The 25,522-nt window shown below is 33.2% G+C and overlaps 1 protein-coding gene across 2 annotated transcripts in view; it reads left to right on the top strand.

Moving 5' to 3' along the window:
• KCNJ3 (potassium inwardly-rectifying channel, subfamily J, member 3) overlaps positions 1 to 23,602 on the top strand; it is a 148,240-nt gene extending 124,638 nt beyond the window's left edge. For both annotated transcript variants that reach the window (XM_008568903.1, XM_008568902.1), the window contains one exon: positions 19,385 to 23,602. In XM_008568903.1, coding sequence (XP_008567125.1) covers positions 19,385 to 19,390 — 6 coding nt within the window. In that variant the 3' untranslated portion in view covers positions 19,391 to 23,602. The remainder of the gene's footprint in view (positions 1 to 19,384) is intronic.
• The last annotated feature ends 1,920 nt before the right edge of the window (positions 23,603 to 25,522 follow it).

Below are 25,522 nucleotides of genomic sequence, written 5' to 3'. Positions count from 1 at the left end.
AAATTCTCTCTTAAGACCTCTGAAAGGTGATATTTTTCCTAAATCAGCTTAACAGATGTTCTGCTAAATAGGCTGCCTCGTGTTAATGAAACTGTTTCTGCTTGGCAAGTATGAAGAGATTGGTGCTTTCTTGTTATGACCCCTGCTTGAAACACAATTTACAACAAGCTCTAAACCTCTAAGAGTTACACAATCTAATGGTATTTGGAGGGCACAGTGTTGACAGGAGGTGTAAACAAACAGACTTATATAGGTACTTTCTATAAATGTTCAGAAAATTATCAATTGTCATTAAATATCTGTATTTAAAATAATTTATTCTAAACTAGGTTTTTCCTATATTAGCTATATCCAGTGTAATCTATTTTAATTTAGTGTCTATTAATAGACATTAATAAATATAAACACATTATATCATCGTAACTATAAAAATCAATTTTGTTCTCCAATATAACTCTTAATGATTTTAATAACCAGATTCTGGAAGGCACAATCTATTTTCTGTAACTAACTCAGATTTTAGAAATATAAGCAGATTCTGTCAGATGTCTATTCATGTGTTAAGACTAAAGAACACATAGTTTTTGGACTGCATGTCTGTATTCGATTACCTTCATATTAATTACCTTCACATTAAATCGGTGACACATTTAACATTTGCATTGCAGTTATGCTAAAATTAAATCTTAGACAATAAATAAAAAACCAGAGTACAATAACTTAATTCTCAAAAGTTACTGCTACCTACTTACCTATTATTGCCTATATTTAAAAATTATAAAGTATGATTTTACAAAGTCATTGCATGGGAAGATTTTGCTGACAAGAGCCATTATATGAAAACCACACACACCTGAACCTTAGAAAAACCTATCCAATAAATAATAGATAATATCTTTTCAATAGATAATATTGAAAAGCTTTAGATATCCTACAGGGGATCCCAGTTATCTCTGCCCTGCCCACCTTCTACATGAAAAAGCAAACCACAGTAGAGAAGGCCTGGTGGGTGGAAGGTTGAGTTAGAATTTTCTAGTATGTTTAGGATCATCAGTTTGCTTGGAAGGGGGATGAGTGTTGGCATTTGGGGGTGGTGATTTGTCAAGACTGGTCAGGAGATTTGAAATAATCAGTGGATTTAGCACCATCAGGGTTGAGAGATATCAACATGGGGTGGCAGTGAGAGAACAACTAGACTCTCAGCTCAGGCCAACAGGGCTATTCTAGTCTGATGTCAAGCACAAGTGTGGGCATCACCTTAGCTCCCAGCTCCCAAGCTGCTCCCTTGAATGCTGCTCCCTCTGGGAGAGGTAGGAAGTCTCTTGTTACCAATTCTCTCTTCTATACATGGCTTTAGATATGTAAAATCTTATATACTTTCAAAATCAAGAACTTTTGCTCTGTATTGCTAAATAGGTAGATTTAGAGGCAAAATATTGTTTGAGTTTTTCAAGCAAAAGACAATGCAAAAATAGAATTTACTCAACAAATTAACTATCTCAAAAATGTGTTATGCCAGATATCCACTCTTATATATACATAAAACAGATTTTATATAATACTTAGGTCTGAATGCAAAAGTTATAAAGTACTCAATAGTGACCGTATCTTTTCATCCACTATGCCATCTTGATTGTTACTTGCCTCCTTGCCTTAGTGAAGTGGAGGTTCAAAATAGCTCATGTGACCTCAGAATAGGTAGGCCAAGGACTGAAGCACAAATATTATTTTTAAATGTTAGTAGAGAAAGAGACAGATGGCTGTTTCCTTCACAAATTCGAATAGCAACAAGAACTGTTAATTAAAATAAGGGGTAACTTAGAATGTAACTAAACCTGTACAGAGAAGTAAATTAATCTGGGTAACTTAGACAAAATCACAATTCTCTTCATTTTTATACAATTCATGTTTAATTGACACATAACAATTGTATATATTTATGAGGTGCAGTGTGACATTTTAATACACGTTTACAATATATAATAGTCAAATCAGGGTAATTGGCACATATATCACCTCAGATATTTATTATTTCTTAGTAGTAAGAACATTCAAAATCCTCTCTTCCTGCTATTTTGATGTACAATATTTTATTGTTAACCATAGTTATCCCACTGTGTATTGAAACACTAGAACTTACTCCTCCAATCTAAGTGTAACTTTGTACCCATTGACCAACTCTCCCCATCCTTCTCTACCCTTCTACCCCTCTACATTCCCATCCTTCTTTCCCCTCTACCCCTCCCAGCCTCTGGCAACCACAACTCTACTCTTTCCTTCTATTAGGTCAGCTTTTTTAGATTCCGCAAATGAGTAAGATCATGCTGTATTTTTCTTTCTTTGCCTGGTTCACCTCCTTGACATAATGACCTCCAGTTCCATCCATATTGCTGCAAATGTCAGGATTTTATTCTTTTTTTAATGGCTAAATAGTATTTCATTTTGTATATATACCACATATTCTTCCTCCACTCATCTGTTGATGGACACAATTCTCTTCATCTTAAAGCAAGGATTTAGATTGATTGTGTTCAAATTATCTATCTGGCCATTGAGCCTGAGTTCTCACTTCGCCTTGTTATTGTTGATACCACGTATAAACCAAATTGGGTTAGAGAAAGTGAAAATAGGTAAGGCCAGCACATGTATAGGAGTTTACTCCTCTTTCCTCAGTTTTCCATTTTGATACAAATGTTTTAAATTATGTTTCCTAAAGCTTCTCCAACTCAAATTAATCTGGGTCTCTTTAATTGAATTATTCAGGCAATAGGCTATTCACTTATAAAGGCATAATTTTGTCTCATCCGAGCTTTTAATAAAATGTATTTTCTTAACCTATTTTGCTCTCATATTCCTGGAAAAGCATCAGTGAATTATGGCTGTATTCCAGCAGATTTCTATTGATTATAGGAAAGTTAATGGCTTTCATTAAAACTATATTTTAAGATCACTAAATCACAATAAGATTATTGATACTTATTTATCCAGAAAAGAGCCTTGGAATACAATTGCATTAAGTTCCACATCGTGTATTTCAAACTTAATGTATTTAATCTGATTAGCTGGCTGAGACCCAGCCAGTGCTCTGTCAGCAGATGGGGAATAAAACAAAGAGACTATAATTAATGAAATTAATGCCAGATATAGAAACTTGAGACTTGAGGTGACAGTTCGGTCATAACATTTTCTTTGAGCTTAGCAGAATAGAGAGATAGTTTAGTTGCAAGTAATTGTTCTTAGTTTAATGGCACATGATTAGATGAGGATGGTTATTTTTCTTATGCTACTCGCTGCTAAGACTGTTGGCAGGCATGACACTGTGAAACTGTCAGACAAATTTGATCAGAAAGTTTAGAAAATAAAAGGGTATGATTGAATTTACTATTTTTATCTTCTCTTTCTTACCAGAAGTACAAGTAAAATTTCAGGGTATGTCCATCTTTTTCATTCTAACAATAAGATATTGCTGGTGGCCAGTCTTCCTCACTTTCTAAATCCAATTAGTTGTCAAATCCTGCTGTTTGCCTCCTAGGTATCTTTTTGATCTATCTCTACAGCCACTTGTTTGGCCATTGTCTTTTACTACACCTTCTCAGCTGGTCTACTTGCTTCAATCTTGACCTGATCAGATATTTTCTCTACCGAACAGTTGTGATCTTTGCAAAACACTATCAGACTGTGTCACAGCCTTTGATAAAGTACATCAATTACCCCCTACTGAGTGGAGTAACACATTTTTTTCAGGTGATAAGTACAATTTCCTTTCAATATACAACTCCAAATACTCCTTTTCTGATAAAGGTTTTCCCCATTCTAAGGAGATAGAAAAGTCTAACCTTTTACTATAGAAATAGTTTTGTATAATATGACCTTGCTTCCTGAAAATCAATATTAAAATATTAATAATAATAGTAGTTGTAATAATAGCCACTGTTTACTGGGTACCCCTTGAAAGAGAACAATGGAGATTGTAAGGGAGAGTTCTTAAGTCAGGATGAATTGCCATGTCTTGCTTTCAAAAGCTGTTGGCAGGACTAATTTTGGGGTGGGAAAGCAAGATACCAAGTTAAGAACAGTGTCTAATGGGCCATTTGTGTGGATAAGATGTACAATTGAGGTGAAATAGACAATGCCTACTAAAGGTGTGTAACCTGCTTCCAGTGTTCATAAATACTAAGAACAAAAGATTCGTGCAACAATACCACTAAGGTAGGTAATAGCAAATCTTTTTAGTTGCACATGCAGTTGACCGCAAGGAGCCTTGCTTTGATTACGTCAAAGTGCTTTGCAGGAACAAATCCAGATGCAGATGGAAGTTACATAATTTGGGTGGTTCTCTTTAAGGAAAAAGGAATATAGAATTATGAAACCAAATGTACAAAAATGTAGAATGTACAAATAGAATTATGAAATAAAATGTACATATAAGTAGCATGTTAAATTTGTCTCTAGTCAATTGACATTTTGAGTTTACTTTCTGTTTCTCTTAAACAAGAGTCTATGCATATTTCCCTTTGTCTGATGGTGATGGGGAACATTTCTCTATTAAGATTCTAGCATATTTTCATAGCAGTATTAGACTTGGATTTTGTATTATACTGCTTTATTGTAAGTTCTACTTCTTCTGCCATTTATTAGATATTGTATGTACTTAGAGAACTGATGTCTGAAGAAGGATTAAAAAAACAGTGTGTACTGCTTAAGGGAAGAAGGAGATTTTAAAAAGTATGATAACAGCCTATAAATAACTAGGAGCTGTCAGCATCAGAGAGAATGAAGCCCTTGTAGATGATGTAAGCAGTAATAATGGCATCCAATCATAGAGGGGAAATCTTTATATTTTAAAGAATGTTTACATACCTTTGTCTTTGTGGAAACTTTGACATTAGACTTAGGTTTTGGAAATTAAACTGTAAGGACATAGAAAACATATCTGTTCCTTGCCTCCATTCATTTTGTGAATGTGAAAGAACACAAAATAGGGTTTAGCTACGTGACTTCTCATTCCACCCTCAAAAGTGATCATTAAAAAATTTTGCAAAGCCCTTTAATTATGGATTTATGGACTATTAGAACCAAAATTTAGAAATTGCTAGACAAGAAAACAGATTTGGTGGTAAATCTCTATGTCAATTTTTTTTCACCATATGCATCTTGGTACATAGGTCCACCCTTACAGTGAAATGGCAAAGAGAAATGGTTGCAGTGTAGCAGGTAATCTTAAGTAAGGGCTCTGCAGAATAGCTAATTCAAAAGTAAGGGGCCGGTCCTGTGGCTCACTCAGGCAAGTGCGGTGCTGGTAGCGCCAAGGCTGTGGGTTCGGATCCTATACAGGGATGGCCGGTGCACTCACTGGCTGAGTTCAGTGCGGGCGACACCAAGCCAAGGGTTACAATCCCCTTACCGGTCACAAAAAAAAAAAAAAAAAAAAAAAAAAAAAAAAAAAAGTAAGGTGGGCTCCACCACTTAAAGATGTGATGCCTTGAGCAAGTTACTTCTTAAATGCAGGGTTTTCTGTTTGTTGGTTGGTTTTGTTTTTTAAATTATTAAACCTTAAAAATTTTGATTAATAGACTTTAGTTTTTAGAGCAATTTTAGGCTCACAGCAAAATTGAGGAGAAAGTACAGAGATCCTATTCATCCCCTACTCCAGTGTCCTCGACTATCAGCATCGAGCACATCATGGAACATCTGTTACAATCAGAGAACCAGAACTGACACATCATTATTAACCCAAGACCACAGTTTGTATCAGGGTCCATTCTTTATGTTGTATACTGAGTTTTGATAAATGCATAATGATATGTATCTTTCATTGTATATCATACAGAACAGTTTCACTGCCACAAAAACCTCCAGCATTCCAACTCTTCATCCCTCCCTCCCCCTAAAGCCCTGGCAATTACTGATCATTTTACTGTTTCCATAGTTGCATTTTCCAGAACGGTATATTGTTGGAATAACACAGTATGTAGCCTTTTCAGATTGGCTTCTTTCAGTTAGTAATATGCAGATACGTTTCCCCATATCTTTTTGTGGCTTAATAGCTCACTTCTTTTTATCACTAAATAATATTTCATTGTGTGAACATACCACAGTTTATTTGTCCATTCACCTACTAAAGAACATCTTAGTTGCTTCCAGGTTTTGATGATTGTTAATAAAGTTGCCATAAATGTTCCGGTTCAGATTTATTTTATTATTTTTTTTCTGTTCATATATTTTCATGGACATAAGATTTCAGTTCCTTTGGGTTAATATCAAGGAGTTTGATCGTTGAGGCATATGTTAAGGATATGTTTAGTTTTGTATGCAATTGGCAAACTGTTTTCCAAAGTGGCTGTGTCATTTTGCATTTCTGCCAGCAATGAATGAGAGTTCCTGTTGCTCCACATCCTTACCAGCATTCCGTGTTGTCAGTATTCTGCGTCGTCAGTGTTTTGGATTTTAACCATTCTAATAGATGTGTGGTGGTATCTCACTGTTGTTTTAATTTGCAATTTCCTGATGTCATATAATGTTGAGCATCTTTTCTCAAGCTTGCTGGTCATGAGTATATCTTCTTTGGTGAGGTTTCTGTTCAGATTGTTTGCTCATTTTTTAGATATAGGCTTTTCATCAAAAAAAAAAAAAGATAGTAACTTTCACAGAGATTTGGAATAAATCATTTAAACCTTTTGTCATATGACTTAACTGACAATATATATGCAGTAAATATTAGATCATATTATTGTTATGGTTTATCTACATTACTTCATAATAACATATCTGAAAAATAATCTCCCTCCTCCACCTGCCAACTAGCTTCTTGTCTCATTTTTTAAAATCAGTACCTTCAATATTCTTCCTTTTGATTTGGTTTAAAATATTTTTATTATTCTTAACTCTAAATGCAGACACATTTCTTTCATTTTTTTCCCTCTAGAACTTTTATTAAATGAAGACATGAATTAGTGTATGAAACAGTCTCAGTATAATTTTGGGTATTTATGGCAACATTCATGAGATGATTTAATCATACACAGTTCATGTACTTTGTAGGTTAATTGGGAATATTAGTTTGTTAACATCTGAGATGTTTATTAGGCAGAGTAGAATATGACTTGAAATAAAATAACTGCAGGCATTAAATTATATTTTAATTTTTCCTTTCTGTTTGTCATCTAGAACTAAGTGATATATTTAAAAATAAACATCACTAGCTCAAAGGATATTAAAATTGACCAAATGTATAAGAATATAGTTTCTGATTCTGACACAAATATTGATCCTTGTGGGTATGGATGGCCAAAAAGTAAATCTTATCTTTACCAAACATTATTTCTGTTTTATGATTCCTAAGTGGGAATCTGGCCAAAAAGCTTGATCTCCAAAATTCCAGGTGAGTTAACTCACCTGATCTTCCTCCTTTCTCTCTTTCTTGTTTAGATCCTGGCTATGTTGTTTTGCAGTATTGATGAGCTTTTGAATATTAGGCAGTTTTGTATATTGTATATCTTAGCATCATTTGTATGATATGGATAATTCTGCTTATACATGTCAAAACATTCTGCAAAGATATACTGCATGTGATAAAATTTCTCAAAAGGTCACCAGGTCATTTGAGAATTTTGCCTCTAGACCCTGGCTCTCTATGTTAAGGGACTACTTGTAGACAGATCATTTTTCATTTTAAAGTCTAGGAGAAAATCTAGGCTGCCTTAGGAGTTAAGCTGCATTTTAGCATAAACTTACAGTTCGTTTATCATTTTCTTTCTGAAAATGTCAATGTCAAGGATGTCACTGTCTCACATGCTATTTGCCTCAACATTTTATATCTTTGACTTTTTCTTTAAATGATTTTTTTTCATAAAATTTAAGTAAATTATAATAATATCTAAGTAGATCAGAGACTGTATAGTTCAGGAAAACTTTTAATAGTTTGATTATAAATGCCAGTTTATGCCATGACAAAAAAAATTAAATTCTTTTAAAAGACTTGTATATACATGTTTGTACCAGTCAGTCATTTTTCTTTTAAAATACATGTGCTAAAATATCATTTGTTGGTGATTATTAGTGTGATGCAGCATTTTCACACCCAAAATAAAAGGCACTCAGAAATAGTTCCCATAAAATTACAGAGAATTTATCTTTCATTTAGGCTCTATAAATAACAGGCCAGAAAATTAGAAGCAAAATTCTCTGACCTTTTACTGCAAATCAGAGAACCAGAACAACTGCTGAATTGCAAATATTTATTCAGGCTCTCTTCTAAGCCTGCAAGCAAACAAAATGTATTTGAATTTCTGCCAAAGGAGATGTTAAAAAATAGCTATAGTTTGTGATTGAAAAAGATGTGGCAGGCTATGAAAAAAAATAAGACTCATGAGTTAAGGGGAAAATAAGTTTTAAATTATCAGGTAAAAATAGATATATTGAATTTTATAAGGTGGTCAATTATAGTTACTGATGGTAGAAATTTCACCAAAACTTTTGATTCAATGGAGATCAAGTATTTCAGTGTATCAAAAATTTCTGGTTAATTTTATTATCTTATGTTTTAATGGTTAAATGCGAGTAAATATAATCTCTTTAGTAAATGTATCTATATAAACATCTATCTGTATCTGTATAATTTTACCAAGATGTAAGAAAAAAACTAGTTATCATTGAATGTGATTTATCAGCAAGTGTGTCTTGCCTTTTTGTGCAAGAGTTATTCATAATTTCTACAATGATTAAATATGGTTTATTTTGATATTCTCTCCCCCATACTTCAGTAATCAATATAAGAAGCTCTTAGTATTGATGTTTCTAAGTCAATTTTTGAGTTCACAAGTTGAATAATTGACATAGCATCATCATGAAAACATAGAAAACAATCCAGATTGACGTATTGAAGATATCTATTTTATTAATAATTATATACCTTGCATTTTTGTTAGTGCCCTTCTGTAATGGTAAAGTAGATTAATGATGGGCATGGGATATCTGTATCATTCAAAAAGTTGACTCCATCTCCACTAACATTTTTAACTTTCTATGACATTCTCTTCCTTCTGCTGTCTCTCCTCTGGAGTTCATTGAGCATTTAATACCTGGAATAATGTTTGGTTACAAGTTCAAAAAGGTAGATCAGAGCTCCCTTAAGAAGTTTATGCTAATTTGAAATTTATTTGTAACTGTAGTGAATTAACAAATAGGAACTGTATCTTTAGTTCAGGTGCAACTGGTTATGCTTTGCATGTACTCTTTCCCCACCCCACAATGTGGTTTTCTCACATTGTGGATATGGACTGTGGGACAAACTACTACTTGTCTTTCAAAAATAGGTTTAAAAATGGAAAAATTGAGGTTCAGAGGGTTGATCCTTCACTCCTTCACTGTAACACTTTGTAATTGAGCACCTAGAAAAGGGCCTGGCAGAAAGGAGATGTTTAATAAATTTAAAAGTGTTAATTATTATTACTGGCTGATGTTAATTAAGTATGCCATTGAAACATTTACACTACCTAGTGGGTGAGGAATGTGTGTGCTTGAGTGCATATGCACACGTGTACATGTGTGTGTGACAATAAATTAGAATAGAAAAATCAGGAAAGACTTCATAGGATTAAAAGCATTTGAGCTGAGCTTTGAATGTGAGGAATTTTGTCAAAAGGTGGAAAGATGGAAGAGGACATGCCAAGCAGTTGAAGCATGTGGACCAAGTAATATGAATGGAAAGCAGTGACTTCTATTTAATGGAAAAGTTAATCATTCAAGCAAATTGTAGCACAATGGCGTGGACATTAAAAGGGCTGGCTCTAGAATTGAAGGGTTTGAGTTGTCTTGACTGCAGCCATCTCTAGTCATGACTTTAGACAAACTTCTTTACCTTTCTATACCTCAGTAGCTTTATCAATCATATGACAAAAGGAATAGTATGCACTTCATAAGGTGGTGGGGATAACTATGATAATATATATATATATATAAAACACTTAGGATCTGGCGCATATTTTTGACTATGCGTGGGAGTTATTGATGTTAAGAATTTTTAAGAGAGAAACTGTAATGGTAACTTAGAACTAGATTTTGAAGAAACTAGGAAGACATGCTAGAAAATTTGGGGTTTATTTTTATTTCTCATATAAATTTTATTTATTTATTTTGTATAAGCATCACATTATCACATTGTAAGTCATGAGATGTAAAGCAAAGTTTTAGGAATATCTTTAAAACAGGGATTAATCTAACCATTTAATTATTTGTAATCGGTATGTAACATTTAGAAAAAGTTAACATGTATGTTATTGCTTGAGACAATATTTCAAAAGGGTTTTTTTTCCCTATGATTGGGGATAATATTCCCCCAAATAATTAAATTCCAGCATCACCTGAAGGATGGTATATTTGGGTTAGTTTTAAGGTATAAATTTATTGCCTTTTCCTTTTGAAAAATATCTTTCCTGTTGTCAGTCTTATAATATAGTCTATCCTCCGAAAGTAACTGGATTACATTCTACTTATACAATTGGGATGTTTTGGAAGTGAAAAATTAGATCTTATGAGAAGAAAACAATAACATGAATGGATTTAAGTAGCTGTTGTTTTGATTCTATAACTAACAATGCAAGGAAACATGTTTTAGTGGGTACTATGAAGAGAAAGCAGAAAAAGCATGCTAAGAATGGAACATTTCCATTGTTAGGTTAAGGGAATGATAATCAGTTGAATGTGAATTTGGCAAATTCTATAATGCTTCTAGATAAAATGAGGGTGGAGAGCTGAAGATAGTGCATGGTCAACAACGCAAAGAAGTTGGTTGTGTTTGGGGGAAAGTAGTTGCTACTACAAAGTTGAGTCACTTTTGTTCAATGGCAGTAGACTTGACTCAGTTCATAATGATATGCCCTTCGTTAGATTCCAGATAAATATAGGCAACATGGTCTATATCAAATTGCCAGATTAATAAGATAAAAATTATTTCATTTGTTTTGAACTGTTTCTGAGGAATGAGGTGATCACTAAATAATTATTTTAAATAAATCTAAACTGAACTTTTAATTAATTGGAACCCCAGTAATAATAATGGTTGATATTAGCCACCAGTACCTGAACCTTTATTATTTATCAGGTAATATGGTAAGCCCATAAATAGGTTATATCATTTATTGTCACAATAACCTTATAAAATAGATATCATTATCCCTTATTACTATTCATATTTTATAACAATCATGGTTTAGATAGTTTAAATAACATGCCGTATGTCTTATGAATGGTTCAAGCAGAAACAATCTCAAGTTTATTCGAAGCCTATTTTCTTTTGCTTAACACTGCCCTGTTTCTCCTAAGTATGTTTTCAGCAATATAATCATGAATTCCCTGCGATACTTTCACTCTCCGTTGGCCCTTAGCATCTGCACTTAACATTTCTTTTTGGAAGTCTAACATTTTGCTCTATTGGTCATTGTTAAAAAATCTATTTTTTTTTTCATTCTTCTGGGAACTCAGAAACCTAAAGTATTATATTTGAAGTATTTGTTCCTAAATTTTTTATTGAAGCTTGATTTTCTGACAAATATAATTGGGCTTTTCTTCTTTTTTTATTTTTACTTTTTTAGAATTCTTTGACCTAACTTGAGCAATAATGGCAAACTGATGTCTGAGAACACATTGTAAGACAAGTGCTTGTAAATAATAGAGGATGATATTGGGTTGAATGCATGCCAGGAACTTCTGCTCCTCTCTGAAAGTCTGTCTGAGCAGAATATGTTGAGCTTTAAAGGGATTCCATCTATTTGAAAACTGCAGTTTCTGGAAGCAATTTATGTATTCTTAATGGCTTTGCAACTTATATCCCAGAAGAGCCTGATGCCAGTAACCTTAGTATTATTGAACAGTGGTATACACAGTGTCTTTGTTTTTTATAAACAAGATGAAAAAATCAACATCATAAGCTTTCTTTGAAAAGTTTATATTTTAAATTTGGGTTCAGCTCAGTGCAGCACAAGAGGCAGAGTGCAGAGTATGCCAAATAAGCCTTATAGTTATTATATCCTGGGGGATGGGTGAATTTTTGGAAGTACTTTAGGGAAGAAACAGGCACAGATCTTATTCAATAATCCTTAGAGCAATGTGTAGGGTGGACTAGGAGATTACTTTGTGATATACAACATTCTCTGCATGCTAAACTATTAGCTGATTCAAGTATAAAAACAACTACCAACTTGAAGAAAAAGTAAACAAAGATAGATGTAAGGATGAAAAACAAACCGTTCTTGGTTAAATTTCTCAACTTTGCGTGTGTGTGTGAGTGCACGCGCATAAATGAAACATAGCCATATAGCTTTTACGTAGGGACTCCTCTGGGAGAAAATGACCAAGATTTTTTTGTGTATGCAATTTACATATATTACTTAATTTTATTTAATCCTCACAATATTTAGGTGAAATCAACAGGGTGGGCTTCAATTTACAGGTGGTGAAAGTAAGACTTAAGGAGATATAGTAGTATTTTCACGGTCAGCCATTAATTAGTGGTGAAGCTGGGATTCGATGTTTGGTGTTAGGTAGGTCTGACATGAAAACTTATGCTTTATCCACTATGCAAACGGCCTCTAGGGCTGACATGACCTGCTTATTTTGGACACCAGAATATCAGATGTGATTATTCTGTAGAATCTCCTTGGTTCAGATCATTATAGTGATACCTAAAAGTTTGTTTACTTAGGGAGGTAATTGAGAAATCTGGATCCCACATTAAAAATGAACAGTGTACAATTTCCTTAATAATTAATAAACCCAAATGTCTATTATACACACATATGTTTATACAAATAATATTAATTTTTAATTCTGTTATCAGATTCCAATACCCTATCACTAATGAAGTCATGAGGCAGTAAAGTTATTGGTCAAGAGCTTAGGTTTAGGAATCAGTATGGGTTCCGGACTTAGATCTGCTGCCTATTCTCTGTTACTTGAATTTTCTAAGCTCCAGTATTCTTCCTGAAATGTGGAAGTGATAAAATCTTGTTTATAGTGTCGTTGTGATGATATAGCGAGATAAAATATGTGACATCTATATAGCACAATGTTTGGCACATTGTTACGTCCTCACTGTGTAATTAAAATTGTCACTATTATTTCTACTATTAATGATTACCAATTCTAACCAATAGCCAAAAGAACATAAGCAAATATTTTTTTCCCTGTTCTGTCAAAAGATGATTCATTAATGTTTTAATTCCTAAAAGTTTACTGATCTTTTTGGTTTCCCATGCTTTTTCCACATATAATAATAGCTATAATAATATAATAAAATATAATAATAGCTAATATTTATTAAGACTTTGCCAAACATATTGTTAAACATATTGCGTACAATATCTCATAAAATTATTCTGATGATCCTAGAACATAAATACTATTATTATTTTAATCTTAAACATTAGAAAAACTGAGGTTCAGAAAGGCAAAGGCACCTTACCAAAGTTAAACAGCATAAGTAATGGAGCTGGCATGTGGCAGCAGGGTTGTCTGGCACCAGCGTACTTACTCCACAGGGCTGTGCAAATTCTGATCCCCCTTGACCACAAAATCATAGAATGATGCTCTTGTACCCCAAAGTTGACACTTTCAGTTGAATATTCATTAACTCTATTTCTGATGCTAAACTCCCTCTTGTTCCTTTTTTCCAGCTATACACAGTACAACTTGATAGAGAGGCAGTATAATATAAGGATTAAGAGAATGAATTCTCAAGCCTGATTTCTTGACTTCAAATTCCAGCTTCATCTCCTCTGTATGATCTTACTATCTTGTAACCACTCTGTGACTCAGTTTCCACCTATAGAAAATAGGAAAGGAGATAATTACCTTTCTCAAAGAGTTGTTGTAAGGATTGAAGACAATTTGTAAAAAGTGTTTAGACAGATACTTGGCACATAGCCCTATACAGGTATTATTATTATTACGTGGCTTAACTGAAGAAGTTTTTTGATTTTGTTTTTTAGTACACACATGGTAAAACACAGCCATTACAGGAGAATGTTCTAGCCCTATACAGGTATTATTATTATTACGTGGCTTAACTGAAGAAGTTTTTTGATTTTGTTCTTTAGTACACACATGGTAAAACACAGCCATTACAGGAGAATGTTCTCTCTCTCTCTCTCTCTCTCCCACACCCCCTCTTTTTCTCAAAGCAACTTCTATATTAGGTAGAGTTTAGATAGAGCCCCCACTGTGCAGAAGTTATTGATTGTATATTTTCTATGTCACAGCATCCAGAATTACCCTTGGTCTGTGGTTATATTGTGTTTAACCATGTCGTAACCACCTCGTATGCACCATCTCTGGCCAGGAGAAATAATAGAGAATAAGTTAGAGGTATTCTGAAATTTAACTAAGACCTTGTCAAATAACAACTCACTTTGTTATTCTCACTTTAAAAGCTTTCAGACCTGTTTTTGAATGAACATTCAATTCAGTTAAAGAGATAAAGTTAGTGCGGTGTAAAGGCAGAACCTGGAAAGGGAAATGTCAGTAATAAAGAGGTTAGACCACATTGCTTTTACCATTTTAAACATATATAATTATGCTGGAATAAATGACTTTGAACAATAATATATATCCTTTTAAATCCATGAATCAAGGCACAGAATAAATCTTTTTCACAAAATGTTTTTCATCTGAGGATTCAGAAGTCCCAGCTATTTCCAGTAGCAGCATCTGTTGCTTCTCCAGTTTCCACAGAGATGAGCTCGTGTTGATTTTCACCACATTTGTTCAAGTCTGGAATCCAGTTAAAACATGCAAACAGTTGTATTGACAGCTAAGAGGTGCAATCACATAATACCCTTTGAATAATGGTATTCACCTGCATTTATTTTAATTCAAATGGCACAATTGTGAATCTATGCATTGCTTATTTTAAAACAATTTAAATTAGAGTAAGAAATATAAAATAAAGCATTCTAGAAGAATGCTATGATACACACATGTTCTTAGAAAACATAATTATATCTACTTTAAAACTTCTTATTTGAAATTTGCATTTCAACACCATTTTGGGATAACTTTTGCAAAAAGAAATAGGTTCTTTGTCTAAACCGCAGATTGACAATCATAGACATTTTCCAGTTACCCAATTTGTAAAGTTTCCATATCATTATTCTTATACTGATTGCAAATTAATAAAAAACAGATTTTAAAACTCTGGTGGCTGTGAACTGGAAGTGTTTGATATTTGTGTACCAAAACGTATTGAAAAGTGTGAAAGGAACAGCAGAAGAACAAAGGTAAAATGCTGACAAATGTTCTTAGTGCAATTAACACGGTACTGTATTTTAAATGATTTTAGCTGTTTGGCTTGCTGCAAGCCTTTTATACACCTCAAGTTCTCATACTTAGTCTCCCCTGCTATTAGGGGTACTTAGATGGAAAATGTTTAGAAACTCTGAAAGTTGTGAATATGAGTAATGCAACTTTTTAAAATATATTTTTAAACATTTTGAATATTTAATTGATATCAGTGATTTAATTTAATTTTCTGTATTGCTAATATGGGACAAATTACTAATATGTCAAAATTCCCCACCTATATTACTGCATTAACACTAATTTTCAGGAAGAAAAGGAAATGTAAATGACCATTACAGAATGATAAAAACAGCTGTCCTTTTTGAGTTTGGCCTCATCACTGAGCACAGTTTTGTGCCCTTGACTTTTAAACTCTTGAAAGGTTTAGAGGGTGTTGTTATATCTAGCTTATAAAAGAGAAAACAGGCTCAGACAGCTTTAGGTAATTTTCATGAGCTACGTATTTAGTAGTGGAATTGGCAGCCAAATTCATATACTTTTCAGTTATATAAAGATGTTGCCTCACATTATATCAGTTTGCAGTAGATAGAAGTAAAGTTTATTTTACGTAGTAGAATAGAATCTCCACCTTCCTTTTTAGTCAAAATCATGGACTGGCATTTCAATAACAATACTTACAGATATTTTAATGCAAACAAACACTTGAATATCTGTTCCCACTATAGATGTCAAAGCACCTGAGCACCTTAATAATCAATGGCCTGTTTCCCCAGAGTAAACATTTTTTAAGATTTTATCTCCCCCATTTTTTCCCTTCCTTTAAATCCTTCTAGTACTTCTCCATGACTTCTGAAAACCCTATAGGAAACAACTCAAGGTAGGCACTGAGGATCATCAGTGTGGTATATTGTAATGGTAAATATCCAGGCCAGAATTTTTATGTCTAACTTCATATTATTTTTCTAATAAATATATTTAAAATGTTACCAAAATGAAATGGACTAAGGTGGTCATAATCATCAAATTTTGTTTCAGTATTTGTTGGTGTTAGAAATAAACGAACACAGTTCATCATCTGAATTCAGTTTTTTTTTTGTTTGTTTGTTTGTTTGTTTGTTTTGGCATCTGGCCAGTACAGGGATCAGACACTGGACCTTGGTGTTATCAGGACTACACTCGAATCAACTGAGCTAACTGGCCAGCCCCTGACTTTACTTTAACTCAGTGTATACATGCATTTATATTGATCAAAGGACAAACCTAGAAATCTACCTTACATTTCAAAACACTGAATTGTATCGAGTACATCCCCTTATTTCAGAGAATGCTCAATTTTCAATGAAGTTTTTAAAATTAAAATAGGTTATAAGGAAAGTACTATCACTTAACAGTAAAAATACATTTATAACCTTTTTTCTTAAATTTAAATTAATGTTCTGAACTGGAAAGATACGTAGAGAATTTATGAGCATGGTTAATTTCAGGGAGAAATTAGAGAGTACTTCAACATTTTAAAAATTATTTCATATCTTAATGGATACAAACACAAACATCAGGTATTTGTTCTTTATTCTAGGCACTTTTCTGTTTCTCTCAATTTTTCTAAGTAAAATCAAGTAATATATCAGGAAATAGATTTTATATCTTTTCTGATTGGGTAATAATCTAGAATTTTTTCTAATGAGACATTTACTCACAGGCTAGAAAATTATCAGAAAATACAAGATGCTGCTGTGTGTGTGTCTATAAAACTTACAAACTATTTTTTAAACTCATTTCATTATCTCATATATATATGAGAAAATATACATATATTTTTCCCCCACCTGGAGGCTATTCCTAATGTAATATTGATTATGAATGCTGATATTTGGTCACTGTCATATTTACACCATGACAGAGTTAAAGTAATAAATTGTTTGGAATCAAGTTCCTAATTAAAATAATAGAGGCATTATGGCAAAGTTAAAAAAAAAAAGCCACACACACATAGAGAAATCACAAAATACTAGAATCTTTTCTCTACAGCTTACAGCCTACTACATCTGTGCCCAAAATGGTCAAGAGACTTAACCTCTCTAAGCACTAGATTCTTTATCTTTAAAATGGTCATAAGAAGATCTTCTTAACAGGACTAGATTGAGGATTAGAAAATAATAGAGAAAGAGAGAGAGCACCTAACACAATGCCTGCTGTATGATAGGAATTTGTTTTCTACATAAGTTTCTTTAAAAAAATGCCTTGAGAAAAATAGAATATAGTGATAAAAACTAGTTTCCTGGTGATATACGAGAATATTTCAAAAAGTTCATGGAAAAATAGAATTGAAAAATAATATGAATTTTTCCATGAACTTTTTGAAGTTCCCCTGTATAACTGATAATATTCATAAGGCAAGATTTGGAAGGATTCTATGAACGATTTAATTTATCTTCAATGTGGCTTTTTAATTATACATTTTATCCTAATTCTCTGTAACTATTTTATGTGTGCTTAATAGTTAGGGGGAAAAAAAGGCAGACTATCCCTTTTTATCCAGGATTAAAAACAATAGAAATTACTTACAGCATGACAGGGGAGAATTGAAATGAATGAAGAAAGACTGTAATTACTTGTTTAAATCATAATTATTAAAGGGATGATTTTTTAATTCATTCATTATTTTACATTTTAATAGCCTTTAATAGAAGTCTGATAGTAAAGGTAGAGGAAATCAGTGAATTTTACTACTTAAAGAAAATTACAGGGCCGGCCCAGTGGTGCACTGGATAGTGCGCCGCTTGGGAAGCGCGGCGGCGCTCCCGTCCGAGGGTTCGGATCCCACATACAGACCGGCTCCCGCTCACTGGCTGAGCGAGGCGCGGGAGCAACACCGAGGCTTGCGATCCCGTTGCCGGTCCCCGATCCCGTTGCCGGTCCCCGGTCCGGTACGGGGGCAACACTGAGGGTTGCGATCCATTGCCGGACACGGAAAAAAGACAAAAGACAAAAAAAAAAAAAAATTACATCTTTTGAATAATGCTCCTATAAGACTGAAACTTGATATATGGTTTTAATTTACTCATCTACTTCCAGTCTTCATAAAACGAATATTTAGAGGTTGACTGAATTGATAGAAACTCACTATAAATGATTGTTTTATGAAAGGAACAAAATTGAATAAATCAGAGTACCATGAGGTAAATGATATCCAAGCAACATCATATATGTAAAGAGCAAAATATTAACATTTGATATCCAGCATCTAGTTCCAGATATTCCTAGAGCAGGAATGGACATGGACACATCACATGGCCCTCATTACTGATTTTAGCATATGGATTTCTAAAATTTGAGCAAAAGTTCATCCTGACCTTACAGATCCAAAAGGATAGAACCACCAAAGTGACTTTTCATTATCCAACACAGAAATATTTCACCTTTTATTCATTTAGCAAATACTTGGCAGAGTTGTCTCTGGTCCTCTTACCTCCCACTGCAAGCCTTCACTGTGTGAAGAGAAAAAAGTGAGCTCTAAGTTGTTGAAAGCCAACTATCTGTGGACATTGTATGGCACATTTTGCATTTCTGTATATGTAATTTTATTTCATGTTCATAGCAATCCTATGAGACTGGTGTTTTCTAGGCTTTACAGAAGAGGAAAATGATACTCAGTTAAGTATCTTTCTGAAATTTACACAGTGGTAAAGTTTGGATTAAAAGTCAGGTTTGTTTTATATGTCACATTGCTTCTCAAATGATGGAAAGTGATTATATGATTTCTCCACTATCTCCTTACAAAGGTACATCTATTCTGAAATTATTCTGTTGTTTTTACTTTTGGTTTATGAAAAATAAACAATCAATTATGTTATGATGTATGACCCTTCAAACATGAACAGTATCAGCACCAGTGTTTTTCACTGGAAGAAATTATATTTATCAAAGCTGTTAACTTATAGTAAAACTCATAACCTGATCTATTACTCAGTTTATTCAGATAAACAGTCCAAAACTTACGTAAAAAAGAAAATGAATTTTTTAGGTCAAACTAGCTTTCCCTGTGCTCCCACTATGCATAATTTATCAAGCATTTTCTTTTTGCTTATAGGGATGACTTGCCAAGCTCGAACATCATACACTGAAGATGAAGTTCTTTGGGGTCATCGTTTTTTTCCTGTAATTTCTTTAGAAGAAGGATTCTTTAAAGTTGATTACTCCCAGTTCCATGCAACATTTGAAGTCCCCACCCCACCTTACAGTGTGAAAGAGCAGGAGGAAATGCTTCTCATGTCATCCCCGTTAATAGCACCAGCCATAACTAACAGCAAAGAAAGACATAATTCTGTGGAATGCTTAGATGGACTAGATGACATTACTACAAAACTGCCATCTAAGCTTCAGAAAATTACTGGAAGAGAAGACTTTCCCAAAAAACTCTTGAGAATGAGTTCTACAACTTCAGAAAAAGCCTACAGCTTGGGAGATTTACCCATGAAACTTCAACGAATAAGTTCAGTTCCTGGCAACTCAGAAGAAAAACTGGTATCTAAAGCAACCAAGATGTTATCTGATCCTATGAGCCAGTCTGTGGCTGATTTGCCACCAAAGCTTCAAAAGATGGCTGGAGGAGCGGCTAGGATGGAAGGGAATCTTCCAGCCAAATTAAGAAAAATGAACTCTGATCGCTTCACATAGCAAAACACCTCCTTAGGCATTATTTAATGTTTGATTTAGTAATTGTCCAATATTTGGCTGTTGAGGTATTCCTCCCTAAGGAATCTGAAAGGTACATTTTGCCCCCAGTCCTGTAAGCATACTTGAGAGTCCTTCCTTCCCGGTTATTGCTACTTTACCGAAAGCAAAAGTTATGAAGGGAGGACATTATAAGGAAGTAATTAATGGGCATGTATTATCACATCAAGCATGCAATAATGTGCAAATTTTGCATTTAGTTTTATGGCATGATTTATATATGACATATTTATATTGTATATTCTGGAAAAAAATATATATATATATTTAAAGGGGAGGTACTCTCCCAACATTTCTAACATATGTATTAAGCCAAATGAGTGGATAGCTTTCAGGGCGACAAAACTACATACATATGTATATGTATGAATACATATACACATACATGCACACACATATACACACACATACATACATACATATATATCTGATAAAATTGTGATGTTTTGTTCTAAGTTGTAGTTCTTGTGCATGTTTACTTTATTAGACTAGGAAGGCTACTGGCATTAATTATTAATACCAAATATTTTAGCCTTAAATTATTTGTCATTTTAAAATCAAATCTGATTTAATGTTTTCTACTGTTTAAGGTCCTGCAAGGTTTTCAATTGTACTTTATATGAAAGAGTCACACAAGTTTGTGCTATTTATGGCCCTGCAAAAATATAACCATTATATATTTAACTTGTAAATTTTAGAGCATACCAGTATATGGTATATCATTGAACTTTTCTTATGATTTTTAAAAATTGCTAGTACTGGGGGGAATAAATGTTAATTAATTTGAGAATTGGTCTATTCCTGGACTAATTAAAATCTGGAAATCTGTTCTGTATATGATCTAATACAGATATGAGCTCTGAACAAATGCTGAATCATTGTAATAGTAGCCAAGTTTTATTAAATATATCAAAATCTGTATGAAAATACATAATTAATGGTCCCTGTTTCAAACTGAGTCAGTTGGAAACATTTTCACTCTTTTTCTGGAACTTTCTATTCATTTTAAAAACAATAATTTATCTTTAAAGAGACACACAATGCAGTGAAACAGATGATAAATATTTATGCTTAAAATATGTATGTCTAATTGAGTCTCTTTTATGCTGTTTTTTCTTATTTATGATATTTGTTGTAACAGGATAGATTTTTTCTCACCTGGGGAAACTATTCCATGCCTGTCACTCATAGTTCAGGAGTAATGTTTTGTACAGAACTGAGAGAAATTAAAATTAGATGAATTGAAGATATCTTTCATAGTTTTACTGGTGTCTTGGATCCCTGGCCTACCCAAATAATTTTAGCAGTACTGTTTTCTAACCCCAATGTCTGATATTTATGACTCTTTAGTGGGAATCAAAACTATTGATCAATAGAACCCTTTCAAAATAAAGATTTGGAAAGCACAGATTTTTATGAAAATTTAGAAGTGCTCCTTATCAGAATATCATGGGTTTTCCTATAATATTTCTTAGGGCATTGCAATATAAGTCTGCTCAGAATTAATCCACTTTTCATTAATATGTAAATTTTTAATGGCTGATTTGAGCACCCATTGCTTCCTATTCTTTAGCAATTCTGTGATAATTTAATTATTGGCAAATTATTACATCAACGATTCCATTATTAACTACAATAATACCTTCTGGCTACCTCTGTATCAACCAAATTCTGTAGGTGCAAATATATACCAGGGAATTATTACTGACAAAATGGTCTACCTTGAGCATTCATCCACTGTGAATAGAGTGGGTTGCCCTAATCATTGGTCACCAAACTTTTTTATTGGCTGGATATAAACAAAATAGTGACAGAGAGAACAGGGTCCAAAGGTCATGGTATATTTATTTGCAGTGGAAGAAAGTGTAGAGATCATTTAGTCCAACAACTTAAAACTAAATAGAGCCATAATTTACTTTGGAGAGTCATTTTAATTTGTCTTTGGTACCAAGGAGAAGGTGGAACCCAAAACAAACTCTCCAAATGTATTAATCCATTCCACAAAATTTTGCATGCCTTCTATGTCCTAAGCATTTTTTAGTTCCTGGGGAGTTGGATGTAACTAAGTCAGAGGAAGTCACTGCTCACCATGAACACTGCATGTCAGTGAGGAGGAGACAGACAAAAACCAAATGAGACAATTTTAGGTAGTCAAATATATATTAAGAGAATAAAAACAGGGTAGCATGATGGAAAATGAATGTGTGGAGTAAGAATTGATTATTTTGGAAGAGATAGCTGCCTTCAGGAAGGGATAATATTTTTAAACAGAAACCTGAATGATGAGAAAGAGCTACAATTGCCAAAATTAATTTATCTGAGTGAATGGTATTCTTTTATGTTTTCCACATGCGTGTGGGAAAGGTATGATTTCTGCATGTAATTGCAGTTTAACCCCTCTTTCTAGGTTCCTGATAGGTCCCAGTATACCCAGGAAAATTCATTTCTATCTGTTGTTCCTGTGTAATTATTAGTAGCACTCCCTTTCACTCTTATAGTGTCCTGGTTTGGATGATACATGGTGAAGTTTTTGTTGAAAATAACTAAATTATGAAGTCTAATATATTTGGATAAAAATAAAGAATTGTTTTCTTCTCCTTTTGCTGATTTTCTTTGACACTGATCATTCCAAGCAAAATCATCTCAGTTTCATATATTTTAGACTGAAGGACTTCTTATTAAAATGATTCCATGTAATGTTTGTTTAATCTGTATATGACATGTCTCTCAGCAGTAAAACGTTATGCATTTTTTTGAGTGTGTAAAAAACAAACTTCTGGTATTTCCATTTCAGAAAGTTGTAAGAGCTCAAATCAAAGAGAGTAGAATTCAATTTAGGCCAAGATAATTTTCAGCCCACTAATGTGGTGGCTATTGGAAAGGAAAACATAATGTGATGATTGGACTGATTAACTCTACTTAAAAACTGGAAACTAGTCCCTTTTTATAGGATTTTCATAGTGTAGCTCCTGTTGTAGTAAAATATTTCATTCTATTTATCAAAATGATGTAAATAAAAGAAATACAGTTATTTTGATAATGCTTATCTTCTATTTAAATATTTATCCTTTTCAGCAATATGTGAATACACTTTTGTAAATATATACCAAATGAAAAATAAGGATATTTTATCATTAATTATTAATGAAAAAAAAATCTTCTTAATGCTGTTGTATGGCTTTAAATACTATGAAAAGTATTCAGTTGTCTCAGGACTCAAGAACTTTTTTGTCTGAATAGGACCAGTTCATAATGCATTAATTCTATTAGAGGAAGACTGAGGTTATAGGGAAGCTGACTTACATTCTATTTGTATCATGAAAATTTCTGCCATTCCATACCAGGAAGAGGGTTCAGCTTGACTACACAGCAGGTCTGTGAGCTCTACTTCAGAATTTATGCTTGAATTACATTGTACATATTCAAGTTAGTGCCAAACGAATTGCATTTTTACAGCATGCAATCAATATTTATTTAAATGTACAAGATTATTTAGGTTGCAAAGATACAAACTCTTGTATTCAATACCGCAAGTTTAGTTTTATAAAAACTATATTAAACTTTTGAAACATGATTGGGTTTAACTTTTACAGTGTGCTCATCATTTTTTCACTTTCCAACAGTTAATTATTAACATTCTTTGATTCAATTTGTTCATTATAATACTCAACACCTGAAATACAATGATTTAATCCATCACAAGTCATTCCTTGAGAATTACTTTTGTTTTGGCTTCTTATTGGTGAGATGATTTGGCAGTATGGAACCTGAATTTAATAACACAGATTATGGGAGACCTGCGTTTCTTGGAAGAAGATTCATGACCTTCTTACCTTTTACTGAAACAGTGTTTTAAAAGGTACAGTAAGTAAAGAAGACAAATACATAGTTTTCCTAATTTTATTTAAATATGGAACCATCTTATAATAAAGTGTTCACTTGCTTCACCTGAAAGTGTTTCATAGAAAAATAAGTGTTCCTAATCTTGGATCAGATGAAATCCGTGATGTGTAATGTGACCAACTCCCAGGCACCTCACAGACTTAATTGAAAAAGCTAAGTTGCTGCAGCTTCTGACCCAGTTAGGTTCAGAGAGGATGGTCCTCATTATTTAGTAGAGTTGGTGTTTTGTTTGTTTGTTTGTTTGTTTGTTTTAACAACTGTATATCCCAGACAATTGGTATGCATGCATGAAAATATTCAGTGACTGTGTGCAATTGTTTCAAACCTGCAGGATGTCTTGTGCATTGAAACTTGAATTTCTTCTTGCTGTGATTTGAAGTAGTGGGTGGAAAGTGATAGGAGTATAAGGAATAGATGGTCTGTTGGTTAAAGAAAAAAAAATAAGTAGGAAAGAAGAATAAATGAAGAAGGATATATGGAGGAAGGTGGAAACTTTAAGTGATGCACAGAGAAATACATGCATGGTAAAAAGGTAAAATGAAAGGAAGCCAAAAAATCAGGAGTCCACTGGATATTTGAAAAAATAATTATAAAATGTTTCAAATAAGCAGAAAAGAGCCTCATACCCAGGTACATCAAACCCAAGGATTAAAAAAAGAAAAAAAAAAAAGATACAGGAACTTTTTGCTATATTTGCTTCACATAGTTTTAAAGAAATAAAGTGTGATAGAAATAGCTAAAACAGCCACTTTCTCTCTTCCAAATGCTACAGCATTCCGTTTCCATCCCGTTCTCATCAGAAGTCACCACTATCTGGAAGTTTGTGCATATGCCTCTCATGCATGCATGCACATTTTTGTGTGTGTGTATACATATAAACATATATGTATATAAATATAAATAAACAAATATAAATATATTTTACCTATAATATATAAATATATTTTTATTAATAAATATATATTTATTTACATATAAGTATATATTGCATATATTATAGGTAAAATATATTTATATTTTATGAATACACATTTAATATTAATATAAGTAAATTATACATATGCAAACTTAATAATAGTTTTGCATTGGGTTTTTCTATTTTGGATTTTGTACTGCTTTATTTGTGCTTTTTTAAACGAATCGTTTGTGTTATTATAGTAACCCATAAAATGTAAACTTGCACACATCACCTAATAAAATTTAAAGGTAATTAATATCTCTACCCTCCTTTTAAACAACACAAGGATCTTAGAGCATTTTAAATTCAGCTATATCTTCTGTTTTTCATATTATTTTTGCATAGTATTATACTTTTTTAATGTTTTAATAAAATTATTTGTTATTTTTAAGTCAATGAATTTTTATAATTACGTATGTATTTACTGATTCTTATTTTTCCTTTTTGTCTTTTTTTTGTGTCTGGCAACGGATCACAACCCTCAGTGTCGCGCCCGCACCTCGTGAGCGGGAACCGGTCTGTATGTGGGATCCGAACCCTCAGCGGGAGGGCCACCGTGCTCCCAAGCAGTGCACTGTAGCAGTGCGCCACCGGGCGCCCCTCAGCGGGAGGGCCACCGTGCTCCCAAGCAGT

The sequence above is a fragment of the Galeopterus variegatus genome, unplaced genomic scaffold (genome assembly GCF_000696425.1).
Source record: "Galeopterus variegatus unplaced genomic scaffold, G_variegatus-3.0.2 Scaffold451, whole genome shotgun sequence".
NCBI lineage: Eukaryota > Metazoa > Chordata > Mammalia > Dermoptera > Cynocephalidae > Galeopterus > Galeopterus variegatus.
This window is presented reverse-complemented; position numbering and strand designations above follow the sequence as displayed.